Source organism: Pipistrellus hanaki (genome assembly GCF_964339955.1).
Source record: "Pipistrellus hanaki genome assembly, chromosome: 1".
NCBI classification, from domain to species: Eukaryota; Metazoa; Chordata; class Mammalia; order Chiroptera; family Vespertilionidae; genus Pipistrellus; species Pipistrellus hanaki.
Window position 1 is genome coordinate 80,582,008 of NC_140503.1, and position 25,002 is coordinate 80,607,009.

Genomic DNA, 25,002 nt, shown 5'->3' on the forward strand with positions numbered 1-25,002 from the left:
TCAGGCTCTGGTTATATAAAACAATAATATAAACCCCACTCCAGAAGAAAGTTGTTGGGAGATTTGAATGAAAAAGAAATGGTAGCAATCAACCATCCCCATTTACAGAGGAGGAAATGAAGGTTTAGAAAGGTGAAATTATTATTTATCTGGATCATGTAGAGTGAGAGTGAGAGAGTAGGAGATAGAGGCAGGTTAAAGGTCTGGAGGAAGAGAACATTACCAAAACACAGCAAGCAAACAAACAGAAAAACCTGAGAACGCGGCATAACCTGGTTGAAGGGACACAGGGTCCAGCTTCCGTTTGCTCACCTGGTTTCTCCTCCAGGAGAACGGAGGTCTGGGAATATGACAGATCAGTTTTTATCCCTCCTTCATCTCCTAAGGGACTAGATTAGACCAGGTGGTCCTTCGGCCTGGTTTGCATAATGGGACTCCTTTCGTCCCAAACAAAAGTCAGTGAAAAATCTGTTTGCTGAATGATGTCAGAAACTGCATTAGTAATGCGACAAAAACCTTAATTGCATAATTAAAGATTAAAAAATTTAAAATACTTGCTTGTACTACTATATTTTATTTTTTAGCTTAGAGAAGTTTCAAACTGGCCTACCCCAAATTATAAATAACAGTGGAGGTGGGCACTTGTTATCGAATATATACAAATGGGAGCGGGGGTGGAGGTGAAGGGGTGAGGGGAGAAATGCATGCAGAGTGATGGGACCTAAGACGATAAAGTTTTGATACTCATTAATGTTCTCTAGGAGTTCGGCTGTTTAACCTTCGAAAGGGTGGGGAGAAACAGCAGCTAGTCTTCAAGTGCTTTTGTTATAATTTTACAAATTCATGTTTCACCTTCCTGGGATTTGTGAATATACATTTAACACGACAGACTTAGTACACTTTAGAAATGTTCATTGAGCATCTACTATGAGTTAGCCAGTTGTGGTAGGTGATGGAAGTATAGCAATAAGCAAAAGAGACATTCATGGAGACGTTACTCCTACATTGATTTGTTCCCAGAAGTTTTATTACATCATTTAAGAAATGTTTATTAACGGAACAATGCATTATTTTAAGATAGAACATGAAGGCAAGAATGGATATTTCTGGGTTGACCTTGACCATTTCTATCGTAGCTTTATTCTCTAGATTAAAGAAAAATATTTGCATATTTAAGGACAGGATATGATATAAAGTAATGTGATAATGGATTAATATGTCATTCTCTATGTCAAACCAGAAGCAAGGGAGACTGATGCGTTTTGACCTTCTTAGCGGCCACTGCTGAGATTTCATCTGAGCAGCCGCTGGGTGTAATTGATGCTCCATTTACTGAACCCACTGCCCTTGTCTGTTCCAGGGCCGGCTCGATTCTCTAACGGAAGTGGATGACTCAGGACAGCTAACCATCAAATGCTCCCAAAATTACTTGTCTCTGGATTGCGGAATCACTGCATTCGAACTCTCTGACTACAGTCCAAGTGAGGATTTGTTCGGTGGCCTGGGTGACATGAGCCAGGTCAAAACCAAGCCCTTTGACTCCTGGAGCTACGGTGAGATGGAGAAGGAGTTCCCCGAGCTTATCCGAAGTGTTGGGTTACTGACGGCGGCCACTGACCCCATCGCTTCCAGCTGCAGCGAGGCAGTGAGTGAGGGGGCTTCTCAAGGTTCCCTCCCGGCAGATGACAAAGGTGGGTGTGAGGAAAGCAAGGCTCCCGCTGCTGCCACTGTCAAGGAGCAACCAGGCTCAAAGCGGGGCACGTCGTCTCCGGGGGAAGCCCCGACAAATACGGTTCAGTCCTCTTCGGAGACCTCCAAGCAAGAATCCAGTCCCTCCTCCCAGTCTGGAGCGGAGAGCCCACAGCCTCTTCCCTGTGAGAACGCAGCCCCCAAGCGCTCCATCAGAGATTGCTTTAACTATAACGAGCACTCCCCCACACAGCCCACGGTGCCCAAACGAGCGCTTTTCCTGAAAGAGGACACTTTGAAGAAGAGCCTGAGCGGTGCGGACGGAAGGAGGCGGCTGGTTGATCTCAAGCCCGAGATGAGCAGAAGCGCCCCTTCCCGGGTGGACCCTCCTGACAGGTCCAAGCTCTGCCTGGCGTTGCAGGCGTCCCACCCCAGCAGCCCTTCGGCGGCCAGCCAGTCCTACGAGTCTCTGCACAAGATGGGGGCTGGCAATCTTGAAAACACAGTCAAAAGTCACATCAAAGAAATCTCCTCCAGCCTGGGGAGGCTCAACGACTGCCACAAAGAGAAACCCGGACTTAAAAAGCCACGTAAGGGCCCAGAAGAGGTGCCTCCGTGTCAACCCCCTAAAGCAGGAACTGGTTCAGGCAAGCAAACCGAAATCAGCAGGGGCTCCCGAGTGCCCAACGGAATCACCGCCTGTACGTCCAAGGCCGTGGAGGGCCCAGAAACCGATTCTGCTTCTACGTCCTCCCTTGAGCCGTGTACTCAGAGAAGCTGGAAGGCCAAATTCCAAGTGCCGTCAGAAACATCCAGTTCCCCACCGTTTACTCAAAGCAGCGAATCTCCTATTGGCTCGGACAGTCTCATGTCTCCGGTCCCCCTTCTTTCAAAACACAAAAGCCAAAAAAGTTACTCCTCCTCCCCAAGTCACGTCTCCAGGAATGGTCAGGTCGTGGAGGCCTGGTATGGCTCCGATGAGTACCTGGCACTGCCCTCTCAGCTTAAGCAGACAGAAGTATTAGCTTTGAAGTTGGAAAACTTAACGAAGCTTCTCCCTCCAAAACCCAGAGGGGAGACCATTCAGAATATCGATGACTGGGAACTGTCCGAAATGAATTCAGATTCTGAGATCTATCCAACGTACCATGTCAAGAAGAAGCGTACTAGGCCAGGCAGGGTGTCTCCAAGTTCATCCAGTGACATCGCCTCTTCGCTGGGGGAGAGCATCGAGTCTGGGCCCCTGAGTGACATTCTCTCTGACGAGGAGCCGTGCATGCCTCTCTCTGGCATGAAAAAGTACGTGGATGAGAAGTCAGAGAGAGCTTCATCCCCTGAGAAAAACGAGAGCCATTCTTCCGCAAAATCTGCTTTAATTCAGAAACTGATGCAAGATATTCAACACCAAGACAACTATGAGGCCATATGGGAAAAAATAGAGGTAAGCTAGTCTAATTAATCTGAGTGATTTCTTACCTTACCTGATTTTTGGAAGTAAAGCTGGGAAAAGTGCAACTCTCCCCACTCATATAAAATGTGTTGCTATTTTTGATAAACATGACTGATTCCCCAAAGAAAGAAAAAGCACATGATCATCACTGCATTGTGATAGAGTACCATGTGTCATTCAGAACGGCCCTTGTCAATGCATGAACTTGATGTACCCCTAATGGGTTTAGAGTTTGTAGTGCCCAAACTTAACACAGCTCATGGTGAATGGAATACAGAGTAAAGCAGAGCAGTAGCTGTGCAAACACCGGTGTCTCAGGAATATGTGAATAGAATAGGCCAGCTGCCCTCAGTGCTTTTTCACTTGTTTGTTCTAACTGCAGAATAGCTTCCCCAACTCCATTGTTAACTTCCTGTAGAAATAGACCAGATACTTCTGATTTTTTTGGAAACTTTATTTTTCTTCAGTCTTTCTCTTCTTTGAGGCCCCTGGCTGATAACCATGCTATCTATACTCTGTACCACCAATGGGCTCTGAGATGGGGACTTGATATTATGGGTAAATCTGTACTTTTAGAATGAATTACTAGATGTGGTGAAATCTTTGAGGACAGGTATCAGAATTCTCAGGACTGAGCTTTTTACTATAGGATGTGACTTAAGACTGGATAAAAGTATAGAGTAATCCTCCTTATCCACAGAGGATTTGTTCCACGACCCCTAGTGGATACATGAATCCGGCGACAATACCAAACCTAACTATATACTACATTTTTTTTTACACATACATACCTATGATAAAGTTTAATTTATAGCTTGGGCACAGTAAACAATAACTAACAAGATAGAAAAAATTGTAACAGTATACCGTACTAAAAGTTATATGAGTGTGGTCTTTCTCTCTTAAACTATCTTATTATAACTATTTCTTACTTGCAGTAAATGGCTTAGTGTCACTCATAATAGGGGACTTCTTGCTGGCATGTTGGTAAAGGCTCAATGTTTTCTATTGTAACACATTGCTGTCAGTTGGAAAATGCTTTTTGTTTATATCTCTCACCCATAAATTTCATGTTTTTTTCATACACTCTGGAGCAGGGGTCTTCAAACTACGGCCCGTGGGCCACATGCGGCCCGCAGAGGAGTCTGATCCGGCCCTCCAGGTTTTTTAGGCAGTGAGCACAGCCGAGGTGTTACAGTAGGAATTAGTAGTTCATATAGTCTGGCCCTCCAGCTCTCTGAGGGACCGTGATCTGGCCCCCACTTTAAAAAGTTTGAGGACCCCTGCTCTGGAGCCATAACTTTTACTGTTGGAGGTGTGACTGCAAAACAAGCATGGGTTTCTTTTTCCTTCTTCACAATCTCTTGGATAAAAGATGTGTTCTTACTATAAATTTTAGTAACCCAGCATATGATTTTTCCACCTTTTATTATTAAGTAGAGAACTTCTACCTTTTTACCTAAAGAAATAAGTTTAGGGTTTCTCTTTGGAGTATCTGAATTGCCAGCATCACCATCTTGTGCTTTGGGGCCATTATTAAGGAAAATAGGGGTCACTGTGATACCATGACAGTCAAGTTGATGACCTAGACAGCTACTAAGTGACTAATGGATGAGCAGCGTATTATAATGTAGACACACTGGACAAAGATATGATTCACATCCTGGGCAGGATGGAGTGAGATTTCATTATGCTACTCAGAACAGTGTGCAATTTAAAGCTTATGAATTGTTTATTTCTGGAATTTTCCATTTAATATTTTGGGACTACACTTGACTATGGGTAACTGAAACCATAGGAAGTAAAATCGTTGATAAGGGGGAACTGCTGTAGTACATATGGACAGAATAACCTGTAGGAAAAAAATGAAGGTACATTAAAAAAAAGAGGGAAAAGTTAATAGCAATATATCTTATATAATAAAAGAGTAGTATGCAGATTGACCATCATTCCAACAAACAAGATCAAGATAGCTGCCCCCCATGTGGTCAAAGATCCTGCCCCCATGTGGACACAAGATGGCCACCACAAGATGGCCTGCAGGGGAGGGCAGTTGGGAGGGACAAGGCCTGCAAGGGAGGGCAGATAGGGGTGATCAACCCTGCAAGGGGGGCAGTTAGGGGTGACCAGGCCAGCAGAGGAGGAAAGTTGGAGGCAAATGGACTGGCAGGGGAGCAGTTAGACATCAATCAGACTGGTATAGGAGTGGTTAGGGGGTGATCAGGCTGGCAGGCAGAAGCGGTTAGGGGCAATCAGGAAGGCAGGCAGGCGAGCAGTTGGAAGCCAGCAGTCCTGGATTGTGAGAGGGATGTTTGAACGGGCAATTGGACATTCCTCGAGGGGTCCCAGATTGGAGAGGGTGCAGGCTGGGCTGAGGGACACCACCACCCTCTCCACCCCCTGTGCATGAATTTTGTGCACTGGGCCTCTAGTAATAATAATAATAATAATAATAATAGCATATTAATAATTGTTTTTACTAAGTATTTACTTGTCAAATACAACCACCCTAATATTAACAGCATTTTATGGGTGTGAGATCAGTGGTCTGCTCTGGAACCCATGGCATAATTAAATGCTCCCATGCCCTCCTTAAGGAAGCAACCAATAAGTGCTGCATATAAATACTGCAATAATGTAGAGAAGAGTCGAAACCAGTTTGGCTCAGTGGATAGAGCGTCGGCCTGCTGACTGAGGGGTCCCAGGTTTGATTCCGGTCAAGGGCATGTACCTTGGTTGTGGGCACATCCCCAGTAGGGGGTATGCAAGAGGCAGCTGATCAATGATTCTCTCTCATTGATGTTTCTAACTTTCTATCCCTCTCTCTTCCTCTCTGTAAAAAATCAATAAAATATATTTTTTAAAAATGTAGAGAAGAAATAATGTCAGTGGAGCTGGGAAGTTAGACAGAGAGAAGGAAGGTGGGCATTTCAGGTAGGAGGAGCATAAACTGAAACTCAGAGAAGAATTGGGAATGAGCATGATATGGGGGAAGACAGCAAGCTGTCCTGACTGGAAGGCTGTGATCAGAAAGCAGTGGAACTTTCCATACATTTGATTACCCGGTTGCTGCAATGCCCCGGTGGCCAGACTGATGCAATTAGAATTTGCTCAGTGGGTGGCCATCCATGGCAACTTCTTTGCAAAGCACTGAGGGTAGTAATATAAGCCACAAATAACTAATGCTTCTTGGACTCTTGTGCTTGAATATGTACTAAGAGCTTTATATGTCAATTGCTACTTAAATCTTGGGAGGTAGGCATTTTTTCAGACAAAGAAGCTAAGGCAGAACAGTTAGGAAACCTGCTGATGGCCTCACAGCTAGTAAGTGCAGAGCCAGGATTTGAACTCAGAGCCAGCATACTTCAAGCAGTGTAGGCCATGACTTGCCATAGCCTGACTAGTTGGCTTAACTGCCAATCAGGAAAGATGGTCAAAGCAGCTGTGGTGGCGATCATCCAGAGATGGGCAGCCAATCTGTGGGGCTGCTGTCATGTGGATGGGGGTGGTGGTGGGGGGACAGTGGGGGTGAGCAGTTGAAGAAGGGCTCCAGGAAACTGCTTCTGGGCCACGCTCAGTTATTGAAGCCTGGAGTGGCCCTTAACTAGTTATGTTGCATCTGGGCCTCAGCTCTTCTTTTGTAAACAGAGATTTTTTTTAAAGCAGATAATGTCCACAATACCAACTTTCAATGATAGCATCCTTTTATTTCATAATTCTACAAAGATGAAGCAGTCTTCAACCTGTCAGACTGGCATATCTTTAATAGAAGGAAATATTTATTTTATTATTATTTTTTTAATCCTCACTGGAGGATATTTTCCATTGATTTTTGAAAGAGTGGAAGAGAGGGAAAGACAGAGAGAAATATCGATGTGAGAGAAACTCATTAATTGGTTGCCTCCTGCATGCCCCTGACCACAGCCCAGGCTGGGGAGGAGCCTGTAATTGAGGTACTACGTGCCCTTGACTGGAATCGAACCTGGGACCTTTCCGTCTGCAGGCTGATGCTCTAGCCACTGAGCCAAACTGGTTAGGGCGAAGGAAACATTTAGATTAGTAACTAGCTTGAAATGGAGGTAAGGTAAAATTTAAAAAAAAAATTCATTGATTCTGAGTATGTGATGAAACGTTTAGGGAAGTGTTTTGTCAGAAGTTGGAAATACTGTCCTGAGTTGGGATGTGAGGTGAGGCTGAAAGGGGATTAACCTCCTTTCCTGACTTCCGATGAGGGCAGCTGCCAATTCCCAGGTCAGCTGACCTTTAAGGTCCTACTCTAGCTTTGAGCTCCTCCATATTACCTATCCTACCTGAAAAATATAACATAATAAAGAGGGTATTATTTAACATCGTCCTGCAGTAATTTTCTCATACAGTTCTACAAGGTGGGTTTTACCATCTGAAATTGGTCACTGCTCTTCCTCTCTGGAGCTCTCTCCCTGGTACTAGCCACCACCACCACCTCCTGCCCGGATTACCGACGGCGCCTCCTAACTGGCCTCTCTGCTTCATCCAGCTCCCAACACAGTCTCTTCCCAGCACGGCAGCCATAGTGATCCTCTTAAAACATAAATCCAATGGTGTCACCTTGTACCAGCTCCCGTCCCATTCAGAGGTCCTACATAGACTGGCTTCCTGATTTTCTCTCTGGTCTTATTTCCACTGCTCTTCCCTGTACTCACCTCACTCCATTCCCACTGGCCTCTTTTGTGTTCCTAGAATGAACAGAGACTGCTCTGGCCCTCGGGATCCTTGTCAGTTCCCTCTGCCTGCACCCTCTCCAGCTGATTCCCTCATTTCCAATTCCTTCACCTCCTCTGGGTCTTTGCTCATATTAATTTCTCAGGGAAGCCTACCTTGACCACCTTTAAATGATATAATCTGACTTTTATGTACTTCTATAGCTCTCATCATACTAGTATTCTGTTATTTTATATAATTATCTTATTTAGTATGCTTGTTATTTTTGTTTGTCTCCCTGCTAGAATAGGAGCTCTGGGTGGGCAGGGATATTTATCAACAGTTTCATTTGCTAATAAATCTCATGTACATAGTAGATGCTCAATAAAAACTGTTGAATGAATCACTGAATCCCCATGTTAGAGCAGAGGAAACTGAATTCAGGTATTTGAAATTACTTATCCTAAACTGCATATCTAAAAAAGTCACAGAGCCAGGCGTTAGGCCCATCTACTTTGCTCTTGCCATCTAAATGAATTCCCTGAGAAGATGAGAATAGGTCAAGAGGAGAGGTGACAACTGTATTTTAAGCTGAGGCAGGAGTAAAGAAAAGGCCCAGTTGTGGGGATTAGGAAGGGACGGAAAGATTGTTGGGTGTTATGTAAATAAAAGGAGAAGAGGTGTTTAGTAAGTTTAGATATTAGCTTCATTATTTGAAAAAGGGAGATCAAGATAAATAAGGGCAAATGAAGAAACCAATCTTTACATTTGTTTTAAAGAGTCAATGAAGACTTCAGAGAAAAAGGACTTAATGAAAGAGTAGAGGTAGAACCTGGACTATAGATTATTAAGAAGTGAGAGAAAATCATTCCTAATAGCTCAAGAAATTGGATTGCAAAAGCAATATGAGACAAAGGACTATAGTTGAAAGTAAATAAGAGTTTTGTTTCTTTTTAACTAAAGCTTATTTGAGGGCAGAAATAAAAGACTCAGAAGCAAGAGATTTTGAGGTGGCTAGAAAGACTATAAATAGAGCACACTCTAAGATAAGAGGGAGGAAGCATGGGGCTCCGTGAGAAGAATTCTGGCTTGATCAGAAAGTTATAAAACACTGCTTCTGATTTCACCTTTACCCAATGAAGAGTATTGTTTCCTCTTCCTATCATGTCCCAAGTTTCCCCTCTCTTCCCTCTGAGCCACACCAAGCGCAGAGCAGAGGCCTGCGAAGGCTACTCATAGGTGAGGGACTTGGTGACTGACAGAACCTCTGGGCTAGCACCCGAGTGGCAAGTGTCTTTGATGCCTTTTTGGTTCCTTCACCCTCCACTCCTCAGATGTGTGTCTCTCTTTTAGTAGGCTTGTTTTATAAATGTGAAAATTTTCTTTTTAATGTGTATATTTTATTTAGAAAAATTAATATATTTTAATAGATAATGTACTCACATTATTTAAGAACATATATTTAAAAATATCCAATAAAAATGCTCTCTCATCATTTTCCCTCATCTTGAGTTCCCATTTCACCATGGTGATCACTGTTGCTTTTAGTTGTTATGTTCTTTGAGAAGTTCTTTATACATACAAGCAAATGCAAACATATTTATTAGGCAGTATTTTAAAACCTGGTAAATAAGTTGCAACCCTGTCTTTCTACTCAAATACAATTGCCTCAGTTAATTCTGCGAGTTCTTACATGAGGGTTCCTTTCCCAGTCTCTCAGTGGGGGTTGAGAATTTGGTGAAATTGGCCGATTCCTCAGGATCTCCAGTGTGGATAAAGTAAGGGAGAATCTCGCACTGAGTGCTCACCTGGTGTAGGGGCTTCTCAAGGCTTAAAATTAAAAGCGAAAAACCAAACAAGTCACTGAACTTGTGTCATAGAGAAGGGTGTCATAGAGGAGGGTGTCATAGAGGAGGGGTGTCATAGAGAAGGGGTATTATAGAGGAGGGTGTCATAGAGGAGGGTGTCATAGAGGAGGGTGTCATAGAGGAGGGGTGCTTCCCTATACTGCAACATCCCTGAGATTTTTTGTAACTGGCAATTTGTACTTCTTAATTCCTTCACCTTTTCAACCAGCCCCAAAACTTCCTTGCATCCAACAACCATCAAAATATTCTCAGTATCTATGAGTCCATTTCTGGTTGGTTTGTTCATTTGTTTTGTTCTTTAGTTTCCACATATAAGTGAAATCATATGATATTGGTTTTTCTGTCTGAATTAATTTCATTTAGCATCAAACCCACTAGGTCCATTTGGGTTGCTGCAAATTACAATATTTCATTCTTTTTTACAGCTGAGTAATACTCTATTGTATAAATGTACTACATCTTTTTTATTCATTCACCTACCAGTGGACATTTTGGTTACTTCCACATCTTGGTTATTGTAAATAATGTTGCAATGAAGTTGTAGTGCATATATCTTGTCAAATCCAAGTTTTTGGTTTCTTCAGATAAACACCTAGAAATTGAGTCACTAGATCATATGTACCCTCCTCTATGACACCCCTCCTCTATGACACCCCCCCTCTATGACACCCCTCCTCTATAATACCCCTCCTCTATGACACCCTCCTCTATGACACCCTCCTCTATAATACCCCTCCTCTATGACACCCTCCTTTACGACACCTTCCTCTATAATAATCATCCTCTATGACACCCTCCTCTATGACACCCTCCTCTATGACACCCTCCTCTATAATAATCATCCTCTATGACACCCTCCTCTATGACACCTTCCTCTATAATACCCCTCCTCTATGACATCTTCCTCTATAATACCCCTCCTCTATGATACCCTCCTCTATGACACCCTCCTCTATGACACCCTCCTCTATAATAATCATCCTCTATGACACCCTCCTCTATGACATCTTCCTCTATAATACCCCTCCTCTATGACACCCTCCTCTATAATACCCCTCCTCTATGACACCCTCCTCTATGACACCCTCTTCTATGACACCTTCCTCTATAATACCCCTCCTCGATCACTCCCTCCTCTATAATACCCCTCCTCTATGACACCCTCCTTTATGACACCTTCCTCTATAATACCCCTCCTCTATGATACCCCTCCTCTATGACACCCTCCTCTAGGACACCCTCCTCTATAATACCCCTCCTCTATAATACCCCTCCTCTATGACACCCTCCTCTAGGACACCCTCCTTTATGACACCTTCCTCTATAATACCCCTCCTCTATGACACCCTCCTCTAGGACACCCTCCTCTATGACACCCTCCTCTATAATACCCCTCCTCTATGACACCCTCCTCTATGACACCCTCCTCTATGACACCCTCCTCTATGACATCTTCCTCTATAATACCCTCCTCTATGACACCCTCTTCTATGACACCCTCCTCTATAATACCCCTCCTCTATGACACCCTCCTCTATGACACCCTCCTCTATAATACCCCTCCTCTATAATACCCCTCCTCTATGACACCTTCCTCTATGACACCCTCTTCTATGACACCCTCCTCTATGATACTCTCTTCTATGACACCCTCCTCTATGACACCTGCATTTGAAAACCTAGATAAATGGATATTTTCTAAGGAAAGTATTATTTTTTTAAAAAATATATTTTTATTGATTTTTTTTACAGAGAGGAAAAGAGAGGAATAGAGAGGAATAGAGAGGCAGAAACATAGATGAGAGAGAAACATTGATCAGCTGCTATGACACCCTCCTCTATGATACTCTCTTCTATGACACCCTCCTCTATGACACCTGCATTTGAAAACCTAGATAAATGGATATTTTCTAAGGAAAGTATTATTTTTAAAAAATATATATTTTTATTGATTTTTTTTACAGAGAGGAAAAGAGAGGAATAGAGAGGAATAGAGAGGCAGAAACATAGATGAGAGAGAAACATTGATCAGCTGCCTCCTGCATACCTCCCACTGGGGATGTGCTTGCAACCAAGGTACATGCCCTTGATCGGAATTGAACCTGGGACCTTTCAGTCCGCAGGCCAATGCTTTATCCACTGAGCCAAACTGATTAGGGCGAGGAAAGTATTCTTAAATTATATATAAACTATAAAATACCTAAAATAAATATACTAAGACCCCAGAAAAAGAGAAATGTAAACAGACCAACTTATACAGGAGGAAAATCAGGATAGTTGACAGAGCCTTATCTCCTAAAAAGTACCAGGTCCCACTAGTTTTCCATATAGGATTTCCAGCAAATTGCAAAGAACAGAAAATCCCAATGTAATGTAAGCTATGCTAAAACCTAGAAATAGAATGGAGACTTCCCAACTTTCTGATGTGCGCAATAACAAATACAACCAAGACTTCAAAACTAAAGTCACAGAACATCACTTATGAACACTGAAGTGAAAATCCTCAATTAAATATTAACAGACAGTTGAGAGGTTAGCTAAACTACTCCATGGTATGATTGTCTTGGCACCCATTTGTTTGGCCAATTGGCCTTCAGCGATTTTAAATGGACACCAGCCTCTTCATGGAAGCTCATGGCCTAGAGTGAGAAAGCCTCAGGGTCACATGCAAAGAGAAGTTTCTGATAGAAGGCCACCAACAGCCTTTGTGATTAGCTGTCTCTTCTGCCTCCCAGCACCTGTATGCTGTATCCTTTAAGTAAGACCTCATTGGGCTTACCAAAACCCTACTCTTTGGTTTGAATCAGACCACAGCTTGGGAACCATAAATCACTCCACGCATGGACTCTAAGGAAGGCGTAAGCCCAGGTTCTGCCTCTCACAGTCTGTACTCTGCCTTGAACTCCCCATGTGGCCCCTCCATGTGTGTTGTGTCCTTCCTCCAGGACCTCTGAATAACAAACATCTCTATTTCAGTTCCTCCTGTGGTCTCTTGTTGAACTGTGGCTCATCATCTAGCATCCTGTGCATCACTTAACAAAAGTTAATTTCACAAATCCATAACATACACAGAATCCAAGACATCAAAAACAATGCATCCCAATCGGGGGGTGTTTATGCTAGGAATAGGGACAGTTCAATATGACAATTAATATAATTTAACATATTTATAAATTTAAGAAGAAAAATCATAATGTAACATCTATTCTTAATTAAAAAAAATTTTAGTGATAACTCTCGCTGGTTTGGCTCAGTGGATAGAGCATTGGCTTATGGATTGAAGGGTCTGGGGTTTGATTCCAGTCAAGGGGTCATGCCCCGATTGCAGGTTTGATCCCCAGTGTGCAGGAGGCAGCCGATCAATGATTCTCTCTCATCATTGATATTTCTATCTCTCTATTCCTTTCCCTTCCTCTCTGAAATCAATAAAAATATATTTTTAAAAATTCAGTGATATAAGAATACTTCCTTCACATATAGCAGTTGACCTACCCTTTCCAAGAGCTTGCATCATGCTGAAGAGAGAAATAAATATAAATAGCATCTTCAGTTGTCAAGAACAAGACAAAGATACAAAACTTTCACTCTTATTTAACTTTGCACTAGAAGTAGTAGCCTATATAATTAGATTAAAAAAAGAAACTAGGACTAAAAACACTTGTAGGTGATATGGTACAAACTCAAAAGGGAAAATAATTAAAAACTATTGAAATAATGAATTTATTGTAGAAGATAAAGTAGAAAAATTATACAGACTTCAGTAACTCAAATTTACAAACAATAACTAGCTTGAAGATATACTGGAAGAACATATCCCATTTACAATAGCAATAAAAGTAATAAAATAAACATAAATCAATTTAAGAAATGTGAAAGTCTCTTATAAAACTCTTTAAAATGTTTCCAAAGCCCCCAAAGAAAACCTGAGCAAATGGAAAGGCATACTGTGTTCTTCTTCTTTTTTTTTTTAAACTGCTGTTTGAATTTAAAAAAAAAAAAAAAAAAAAAATATATATATATATATATATATATATATATATATATATATATATATATTATTGATTTTGTACAGAGAGGAAGGGAGAAAGATAGATAGAAACATCGATGAGAGAGAGTAATCGATCGATCAGCTGCCTCTTGCACACCCCCTATTGGGGACGTGCCCACAACCAAGGTACATGCCCTTGACCAGAATTGAACCTGGGACCTTTCCGTCCCCAAGCTGACGCTCTATCCATTGAGCCAAACCGGTTTCAGCCTGTGCTCTTGAATTGCATTTATTTAACATGATCTTAATATAAGTATTAACAGTTTTTTCCTCTAAGAACTAGACAGTTATCTACATCCAAGATTCTGTGTTAGGGTTTAGGAAGACTGCAAACGTAAGTCAAACAAGACTTGCCCTAGACCAGTGGTCCTCAAACTCATAAGTCAACAGAGCCAAGTATTAGCAGTACAATGATTGAAATTTCTTTTGAGAGCCACATTTTTTTTAAACTTAAACTTCTAACGCCACTTCTTCAAAATAGACTCGCCCAGGCCATGGTATTTTGTGGAAGAGCTACATTCAAGGGGCCAAAGAGCTGCAAGTGGCACGCGAGCCGCAGTTTGCCGACCACAGCCCTAGACCAGGTTGCTTAGGATCTCATTATCTGGTTGATAATTTGTGTTTACAGCTATTAAAATTCTCCAAAAAATTCTATGTATATTGAGATTCAGAAAAGGAAACTGTATTTGGTAACAAAGAGGTTACTACTGATCTTTGAGAAAGCAGTTTCTATAGAGCAGGGAAGCTAAAAACTAGTCTGCATGTCAGCAAAAGCCACTCATTTCAGTGCCAAAAGAAAGCAACAGAATTTCTCGTCTAATTATAGGAAACCAAACTGATACAAAAAATTCATATCCTGCTCCAAACACATAGATAAACTGGATAAAATATATGTACACACACACACACACACACACACACTCACTCACACACACAATTCCACATAGCCAAATTCAGAACAAGAAAAGGAAATCCTGAGGTATCATAAAGAGGAAATGCAAAGTCAGAACGTTGTGTTGGCATAAAGCTGAATTTCTTAAAGAGGTACGAGTACCTAATAAATCCTGCAGGGGTGAGACCTGAATGCAATTTTAATCTGGAATACAATTGTGACCATAGCCAGCCCCTCCCCAGCTGAAAGGAGCTGGACCTGAGGGTTTTCTCAGCATAAAGCTGGGAGCTTTACAAACTGGTGAGGAGCTACTCAATTGGCGGTGCCTTAAAAAACTGAGATGTTAACATAAAACCTGGTCAAACACTGGGGAAATCTGTAGGATCCCAAAAAGGCAAATTCACAGTTTCCCCCTAGGTACTCTTGAACCCGGGGCAAGTGGGTCTCTCCAATGAAAGAACTGGAAACCAACTCGCACTCCAAAATTGCAAAGCATGGGAAAAATGCCTCACCATTAGCCAGTGTCAGCACTCACAACAAGGGAGTTCACACCCAAAACATCAGGTAAGAGGCCAAGCTGAAACAGACTTTCAAGAACAATTTCTAAAATGGGTACAAAGATACAGGAAAGAGTGGGGGGAAAATAAAAACAAAACCAGAGAAGAAACTGGGCGTCAAGGAGACAGACAGCTGGTTCCAATGAAGGTTTCTGTAAGATGTGAGTGACATCTGCATGCCATAGGCCAGAATGAAAAACAATAAGTAGTTGGGAAAAATGAACACTTCTTAGGAATTAATTACGTGCTGGGGACTGTCCTAAAATGTAACTTCCTCATACAATTCCTACAACAACTGTCCTGTGGAGTAAACTCCTTATTGCCCATTTATTTACCTGGGCCTCAGAGGGTTCAACTTTTCCAAGGTCACACAACTGGAATTGGAATTGGAACCCCACATCAGGAAAGAGGGAGACACTTACTATAGCTTCTAGAGAAAATATGTAAAATTGAGAGGTTAATATCACCAAAGAAGGGAGAATGAAATAAAGTTTATTTTAAAGGAAGATTGATACCACCTGAGCTCTCATCCTGAGAAAAAGAAATATTTTGAGATGAAAAGGAGGGAGTGTAAGAGTAGAAGACTATATCTAATATATAATGCTAACATTCCCAAACTGGAATCCTCTCTTACACAATTATTTTAGCAGGAAAGGAAAAAAATGATCTGACTTTGATTTATTTAACATGTATTTTCTGAAAAAAGGATATTTGCTACAAGTAATAATTGTGAAAGGAGAGCTTTCCTGGTTTCAAAGGTTTTTAATCATGAAGTGGTATTTGACAATGTAATTATTTCCATGGGCTAGAAAACAAACTTGTCACTGAGCTATACTAGTAACTGGATTCGACCACAAAGAAAAAGATATGCATTGCTGATGGTCATTAATCTTATAGGAATAACACCAACATATATATTAACAATGATGTGCCATTCTGTAAGAGGCACTGTAACATAACATAAGAAACACAATTTTATGCTCACTTTTGTTCTTAGAGGTGGGTGACCTTGGACCTGGGCTGTGGTCCTCCCTTCACAGAAGGTGGGGGAAGACATCTTGGATCTTCATGCATTTCTGAGTCCAAATTCCACTTTACTCAAGCCTCCTTCTGCTCAGCAAGGCTGATCACCCCAAATTTTCTGGAAGCAAAGGCGAGCTCAATTTTCTCTTAATGATCTCAAAACATTTTAAAGATGAATTTGCAATAAGTTCCTCTTCTACCACTAAACCACAATAATTTTGAGCCCAAAATAGCCAGAAATAGTCAGTCAATGATGGTGAATAGTAAGTCTACCCAGGAAGGAAAATGAATCACAGAAAAATTCCTTAGTGGGCTTCTAGTTCAACTTTGTCAGCTTAGAGATGAAGATTTGAGGTGCAGGGATGGACAGTGAGATAGGCACTAAGGACAGACCTTGGCCCAGAATCCATGTATTCCAACTTCTTAGCTAGGAAAGGCTCCATACCATGCTGATGAGAATCAGGCCAGCTAAATAATGGCATATATATATATATATATATATATATATATATATATATATATATAACGAATGGTGCCTAGAAAAAGACATTTGCATTAATGAGGGCAGCAGAAGTGCAGTGGTGGTTACCTGTCAAACACCCCCCCCCCCCCAACCCCTTCCCTCTTTATTAAAAAATCTGGAAACACTAGCTTCTACAGCAGCTGGGGAAAGAATGAATAAACAGCATATCTGAACACACAATTTGGTTTATACATTTGTGAAAGTCATCAAGCTAGTCAGCATAGTCAGAGGGGAGCAGATGACCCTGGCCAGAGGTCTGTTTCCTAGAAGATAGGAAATCTTAAATGAATTCAACCACAATAAATGTCTTACCAGTCAGGTCAAAACCTTGACAGAAACCCATGACCTCCTTTAAGATGGAATACTTAACTATCTTGGCGGAGAATCTTGAACTCCATGTCTTACTCCCTCACAGGTCTCCCTCAATCATGAATTCCCTGTAGCATCATGGATAAGTCACTTCACATCTCCAAGCCTCGGTTTCCTCACCTATAAAATTGGGGCCAAAAAACTCTCAGTTCAACCAACCTCTGAGTTGAGAATAGGGTTATCCTGTATAATAAAAGCCTAATATGCTAAGTGTCTGGTTATCCATTCAACCAATCGAAGTGTAATATGCTAATGATATGCTAAGCCTGCTCAACTGCTTGCTATGATGTGCACTGACCACCAGGGAGCAGACTCTCCAACTCATAGGTTAGCTAGCTGCTGGGTCCTGCTAATCGGGACTGAGTGAGACAGGCCAGACATGCCCTAGAGCCCTCCCACAGTCCCTCTTGGGCTGACCAATCTCCTATGCCCTTCTCTGGCCCCAATTGTGCACTGGTGGGGTCCCTTGGCCTGGCCTGTACCCTCTCATAATCCGGCTGAGGGACCCCCCCCCCCCCCCCCCCCGCACCTGAGTGCACAAACTTAATGCACCACCCCTCTAGTATAGTCAATAATATTGTAATAACTATATATGGTGTCATATGGGCACTAGACATATCAGGGTGATCACTTCATAAGTTATATAATGTCTAATCATTATATTGTACCCTGAAACTAACATAATATTGTATGTCAATTTAATGGAAAAATAAAATAATTCATAAAAATAAAATAAAAGCAATGAAAAGAAAGGGAAAGACATTTGGATCAAATGGAATCAAACAAAATGATTAAAAATTTACTTAGGGTGATATCTGGATACATGTGATATATGTAATGGGTTGGCAATCCCAAGGAATTTAGATAATAATCATATATGTAGACAAAGCCTACCTAGAAAACCCAGAAACCACTTCTAGATTAGTAGATGCTCAGTCAACTTCTTCCTCATGACCTGACACAGACATGAGCTGCCTGGTAAGTAGCCACTTGTCTGAGGTGGGTAATTATTGATGCCACATTAACAGCTGTATGGTTCCTAAAGGGGGCTGGCAGAGTGAAGTGCAGGGTGGTGCCACTTCAGTGAAGCATTTCAAGAGATCTGTCCTTTGAGATATAGTGCAAGGTTCATTTCTCACATCATGGGCTTCCTGCTCACACTCAGTTCTGAAAATTCATCCTCCAAGACATGACTCCTTCTGGCTGGCCTCATTGGTACCCAGTTGATGGATGCACGACATAGCTGATCCCTTTTCTCCCCAGCGATGTACAGTAAATCTCTTCAAATGCTAGATTATGGCATTTCTATGTATAGTTCAATGACTCAGCTGTTGTTAGCATTTTATCTCAGAGACATCTATAACCCAATTTTAAAAACTTCTTTGGAGCCAGCTAAGGATGTCCTGTCACAAGTTATTTCAGATTCAGTGCAGCAAATGCTTAGCTAATTTCTTCTTCTTTGTAAGTAGGCTATATAAAATTGCATTCAAATTTGTGTGGTGACAGCCCAAAGACAGCCACCATCGCTGCTACCTCTTGGTGGAGCTGGGAAGTGGCTGGAGCACTAGGGTAACATGCATGCAGCAGAGGTGTGGTCTGGGATTAACTTAGCACTGATTTCTGTACTTCTTTTTCCAAGAGGTAAAATGGTCCAGACAGGACCCATTCTAGCTTTCACCCTCATGCTGACACATCAATAATATCACACTGATGGTGGCAGTCATTAAATAAATATGTTGTCCTGAGTTCTCTTTTCTTTTCCTTTTTTTCCTTGTGGTAACAAACAAACATGTAACATGAAACTTTCCATTTTAACCATTTTAAAGCATACAGTTTAGTAATGTTAACTATATTCACATCACTGTGAAACAGTTCTCTAGAACATTTTCATCTTACAAACCTGAAACTCTATACCCATTGAACACACCTGCTCTCTCCTCCTCTGACCCACCCCTGGAAACCATTCTACTTCCTGTTTCTATGAATTTGTCTGCTTCAAATGCCTCAAATAAGTGGAATCTTGTGGTATTTGTCTTTTTGTGACTGGTTTATTTTACTTAGTGTAATGTCTTCATGGTTTACCCGTGTTTTAGCATATGACAAGATTGCCTTTCTCTTTAAGGCTGAATAATATTCCACTGTATGTCTATACCACATTTTGTTTATCCATTCATCTATAGATGAATATTTGGCTTGCTTCCCTCTTGGCTATTGTACATTCTGCTACTCTGAACATGATGTACACATTTCTCTTCAAGACCCTGTTTTAAATTCTTTGGGGTACATACTCAGATATAGGATTGCTGGATCCTATGGTAGTTTTATTTTTAATTGTTTAAGGAATCTCCATACTGTTTTCCATAGTGGTTCTTACATTTTACAATCCCAGCAAGAGTATATAAGCATTCCAATTTCTCCACATCCTTACCAACATTTGTTATTTTCTGCTTGGGTTTTGTTCTTTTTTCTTTTCTTTTCTTTTCTTTTCTTTTCTTTTCTTTTCTTTTCTTTTCTTTTCTTTTATTTTATTATTTTATTTTATTTTATTTTTATGATAGTAGCCATCCTAATGAGTGATAGATATCTCATTGTGGATTTCATTTGAATTTCACTGATTCAAATGATTAGTGATGTGAAGCATCTTTTTATATGCTTACTAGTGACATGGTGTACGAAATTAGTGCACATTAAAAGGGATTCATTAGAGGAAATAATATTGCTATTTGCCCTTTCTCTGTAATAAAAGTGTCAGAGATGAAAGAAAATTAGTAAAATGTATATGAAAACCTTCCTCCTGTCAGAGTCTGGGGCTCACCACAGAACCCAGAGTCAAGTCTCTGCCCACCCACATCCACCTCGAGACCCAGACTCCCCCTCCCCCCCGCCCCTTGTTAAGCACTGCTGGGCAGTGGGCATAGCCTCAGGTCCCCTGGCCTGGTGCCAGGACAGAGGGCGTGGTTTGAAGTCCCCTGTCAAGCCCCGCCAGGCAGGGCAGTGCAGCCTCAGGTCCCCTGTCAAGCCCTATTTGGTGGGAGTAAGGCCTGAGGTCCCCTAACCCAGCCTTGGGGTGCACCTTGAGGTCCCCATCAAGCCCTGCTGGGTGGGGGTCATGGCCTGAGGTCCTCTGTCAAGCCTAACCAGGCAGGGGATTGCAACCTCAGATCCCCTGACCAAGTGCTGGGGTTGTGGTGTTGCCTGAGGTCCCCTGTCAAGCCCCGCAGGGCAGAGTGCACAGCTTGAGGTCCCCCGGCCTGGCACTGGGGCAGGGGGAGCAGCCTGAGGTCCCCTAGCCCAGCACCAGGATGGGAAGTGCACCTTGAGGTCCCCTGTCAAGCCCTACTGGGTGGGGGACATGGCCTGAGGTCCCCTGTAAAGCCCCATGTGGGGCAGCGGGAGGGCATAGCCTCAGGTCCCTGCTGATTGCTTGTTAAGGCTTCTTATGGGAACTTGGCCTCAGCTGTGGGTGCAGCCATCTTTGTGATGGAGTGATGGTCAATTAGCATATTCCCTCTTTATTAGATAGGATTGGCCATTTGTATATCATCTTTAGATAAATGACTATTCAAGTTATTTTAAAATTGGGTTATTTGAGTTTTTATTGTTGAGTTGTAGGAGTTCTTTTTATAATCTGTATATTAACATATATATATATATATATATATATATATATATATATATATATGTGTGTGTGTGTGTGTGTGTGTGTGTGTGTGTGTGTGTGTGTGATTTGCTAATACTTTCTCCCATCCCACAGGTTACTTTTTCATTCTGTTTATTGGGTCCTTTGATGCACAAAAATGTTAAAGTATGATCTAGTACCATTTGCCTATTTTTGCTTTTGTTACCTGTGCTTTTGGTGATATGTCCAATGTCATGCAGCTTTTCCTCTGTGTTTTCTTGGAGGAGTTTTATAGTTTTAATTATCTATTATCTTATCTCAGGGTGATTATCTCTTTAAATTATATATTATCTTAGGGCGATTACCTCTTATGTTTAAAAGATCTCACTCCAGGCTTTCTTGTAGTATTGAATACAGCTTCAAGACTAGAGCAAATCATCTTCCAGAATTTCCAGAATTTGTTAAAACAAAAGTAAAAACAAAAAGCCACTTGGCAATTCTTTACTTGGTTTGTGATTTGAATAAGTCCCATTGAAGCACAGCTGTATTTTTTTTTTTTTTATTCACCCCAAACTAACTTACAGTCAAGGTCTGCTATTAATTCAATTCTCACCTGCCTTTGATATTTCTTTTTTACCAACCATGTGCCAGTCTTCCTAGTGTTGGTGGAGTGGTAGTTTGCTCCTCAGCGTTGATAATGATCTCTTAAGAGCATCTAACCAGATAGGAAACATTTTAAGGTTATTGGAGTCCACTGTTCTCACTGGCATTTCATTTTGTATGTGATTTGCCTTATGTTTACCTTTCCTTTCATAGTTGCTAGTCTTCCTCTTATCTCTGACTTCTCTTTTTTTTCATTTTCTCTCCCATTCATTTTCCTTTATTTTTTTTTTCTGGACTCTATAGATTTCACTCTGTTTTCTTTTTTAAATGTCCTTTCCCAAGAGTATCTCCCACTTTCTTCCCCTAATGTTGTCCTAGAGAGCCTCAGATTCTAAATATGAGAGCACCATAAGTTGGCTCTCCATTTCCATTCAAACTTGAACTATTGATCTTTTAGTGCATTTCTTAGTCTTAGAAATATTTATTCAGAGAGTTGAGGAATTGTTTAGAAGTAACAACATAGAAAACAAGAATTTAGTTTAAATATACAGGAAAAATAGATTCTTAAAGAATTGGGCAAGCTTAACTTTTAATTAAAAGTCAAAGATCCAGTCCTAAAGGATCACACATTGAGCACGAGTTTATAGTTCAGATGATTATTCAACAAGAGATATAATAGCAGAATGCTGTAGGAACTCAGAATACTTTCTTTATACTATTTACAATCTAGAACTTAAGAGAGAAGTAACAACATAATTCTAGGCTCTGTGCTTACTAAATAATATTCAGTAAGTGCCCAGTGGAAAGTCATACAGTGGGAGAACAGGGGAAGGAAGAGAATAACAAATGTAGCTAGACCAAGCATCCTAGAGGAGGGACTATTTGAGCTGAGCCTTTAAGGAGAATTTAAATATCAGAGATGAGGAGGTAGAGTGTTAACAACAGAAACTTTAGCATGAGCTAAGGTTGAGGGCAAGAGTATTCAGGGTATATTTGGGAAATAATAAAGAAATCCTGGGCATTTTGGCATATAGGCTAAACCTGTATAAACAAAGAAACCTCAAACTACCATAACAGAGAAGACTTTTTCTCTCACATAACAAGTGCTAGGCAGACACCCCGGGAAGGTAGAGGCCATTTAGGGATCCAGGTACCTTCTGCCTTTTTTGCTTTAATATATTTTATTGATTTTTTTTTACAGAGAGGAAGGGAGAGGGATAGAGAGTTAGAAACATCGATCAGCTGCCTCTTACACACCCCCCACTGGGGATGTGCCTGCAACCAAGGTACATGCCCTTGACCGGAATCGAACCTGGGACCCTTGAGTCCACAGGCCAATGCTCTCTCCACTGAGCCAAACCAGTCAGGGCTGCCTGTTGCTCTTATAGTGTGGCTCACCAATACTAGTATTTGTTCCAGCTCACCCAGAGAGGAAAGAGGGAGCACCCATTTTTCTCCACATTGTCCACAGCACTTCTGCTTGTATCCCATTGGCACAGGCTTTGTCATATGGCATCACCTCATGGTAAAAGGAGTTTGGGAAGTGGACCCCTACTCATGAACGTTGGTAGGGAGATATCTCTTAAACCAACTGGTAGTTAGAATGGAGTTTTGTTGAAGGAAAGAAACATATAGAAAAAAAGAATAGGGCTAAAATATGATGGCTTTTGAATTTCAAGTAGTATTTGCATTAACACAAACACAAGATAAATACCTATCTAATGAATGCATGAATGAATGAGTGAGTGAAATGTTATTCTGTTTGAACTTTATCTCCTAGTTCATAGGTCGAAGTTCAACTACTGAGCCACAGTGTTCCTCTTTTAAGTGCTTAGGTCAGTGATCAGCAAACTCATTAGTCAACAGAGTGGCAAACCACGGCGGCTCATGAACCACAGTTTGCTGACCACTGTCCTAGACTAAGAGTTACAAACTGAAATGACTCTAAGAGGGTCAGACAGGTAATATAAATGTCATACAGCCAGGTATAAGTGGGGAGTAGGAGCGACTGAGCAACTGGAGAGCAAGTGCCATGTCCAACAGCCACTATTCAGTGCCAGGTGGCTGCTGCACAGAACGTGGGCCCTGTGTGGCAAGATCTTACAATTTTTGAAAAGAAGTAAGAAATCTTGGTTTTATGTGACATTTCCCAATGTTTGGTCTGAATAATTTTGAAAAACTGGCCAAATAAAATACAGCTAGAAGGTAGATTTGGCTTCCAAGTCACTACGTTGCAATCTTTGTGAACACGAGAAACTAGTTAAAATTTTGGCCCAGAGCGCTGGTCGTGGAAAGCAGGTAAATCTGGCCATGCTATGCTGGATACACCTCCAGCTGAGGGGTTCTGGATTGTGGCTGCACATTGTAATCACTGGGAGCATTTGAAAATTCCTCACCTCAGGCTCCACTGCAGACCAGTTAAATCAGGCTCTGGAGAGGCGGGCATTTTATAAAGCTGCTCAAGCAATTCTGATGTGCTGTCAAGGTTGGGAGCTAATGCTCTGAGACGAATTTTGAAGGTTATTGCAGTGCCTGCACATGTGGCAAAAGGGTCTCAATTGTGTGTTTAGAAGTGGACTGAATAAAGAAAGAGACAGAGGTGAAAGTCTTTATAAATGACAAATTGATAAAAACGTGTGGCTTTTTAAAAACCAGAGTGGAAGAGGGCATCAAAAGAATTAAGATTTCAAGCTGAGATTTGGGGGCTGGGAGATGTAAGGAATTTAATATGATGATGAACCGGGGGAAAAAATTAATGTTGTCTTAAATGCAAATGCTGTGGCCAAATCCAAGTTAAGAATTTTAAAGCCACATAACATTAAAAATAAATAAGGCTGCACAATTATTTTAAAAGGAAAATCTTTTGTGTATATTTTATTTGTTGCAAGCCAGGAGAGATCTAACATTGCTAATGGATCTGTTTATACAATGTGACAAGGTCATTGCTCAGGGTGGAGGGAGAAGAACCATAGGAATCCAAAGCAAATTCCTTCCTGGTTAACACACTAGAAATGTCTGTCCTGCATCAGTTTGGGCTGTAGTCTCAGCTGGGTCTTGAGACTTTATCAATGGTGACTTACCACCACCTTGAGGCTATATCCTGTTACTGCATCTGGTTTTTGACATGAAATACATAGGGAAGCTGCAGCTTTTAGTTTGCAGTTTTAAACATTAAGATGAAAATAGGTGTTTGTTATTTTATTTTCTTGGTATGGAAGGGCTATACAATTAAAGAATGTTTTGCTGCATCAGGATGATGATTGCCCCTAACCACCTTTGACAGCAAATATTTCTGTAATGAAAATCAAAAGAGGAATCAACTCAGTGTTGCATTTTCAAATTTAATTAAAAAATAATTTTCAGGACATTAGTGAATTCTCTTTTATACTTAAGTCTAAAGTAATGACTTTGCATTAGTGATAGGATATTTTGAAAAGATAACAATTAACAAAACAAAACCTTGACATTTATTGCTCACTTTTAACTATATGTTAATAAGCAAGATGTTAAGAGGTTTCTTTACTTAACACATCATCACATTTTAATTATCAAGAAAAAAATTCCTCTTTGATTCAGACATTCTTATTTTATCCCATTTTACCACCGAGGACAAAGATGCATAGGGCAGTTAGTAATTTATTCAGGAGTACAGGACTTGAAAACAGGAACGTTGGGCTTAGT

The 25,002-nt window shown here is 41.2% G+C and overlaps 1 protein-coding gene across 8 annotated transcripts in view; it reads left to right on the forward strand.

Moving 5' to 3' along the window:
* The window catches only part of AKAP6 (A-kinase anchoring protein 6), a 456,973-nt gene that overhangs the window by 181,510 nt on the left and 250,461 nt on the right, over nt 1–25,002 (forward strand). For all 8 annotated transcript variants that reach the window (XM_084874316.1, XM_084874310.1, XM_084874315.1 and 5 more), the window contains one exon: nt 1,361–3,130. In XM_084874316.1, the coding sequence (XP_084730442.1) occupies nt 1,361–3,130 (1,770 nt within the window). The remainder of the gene's footprint in view (nt 1–1,360; nt 3,131–25,002) is intronic.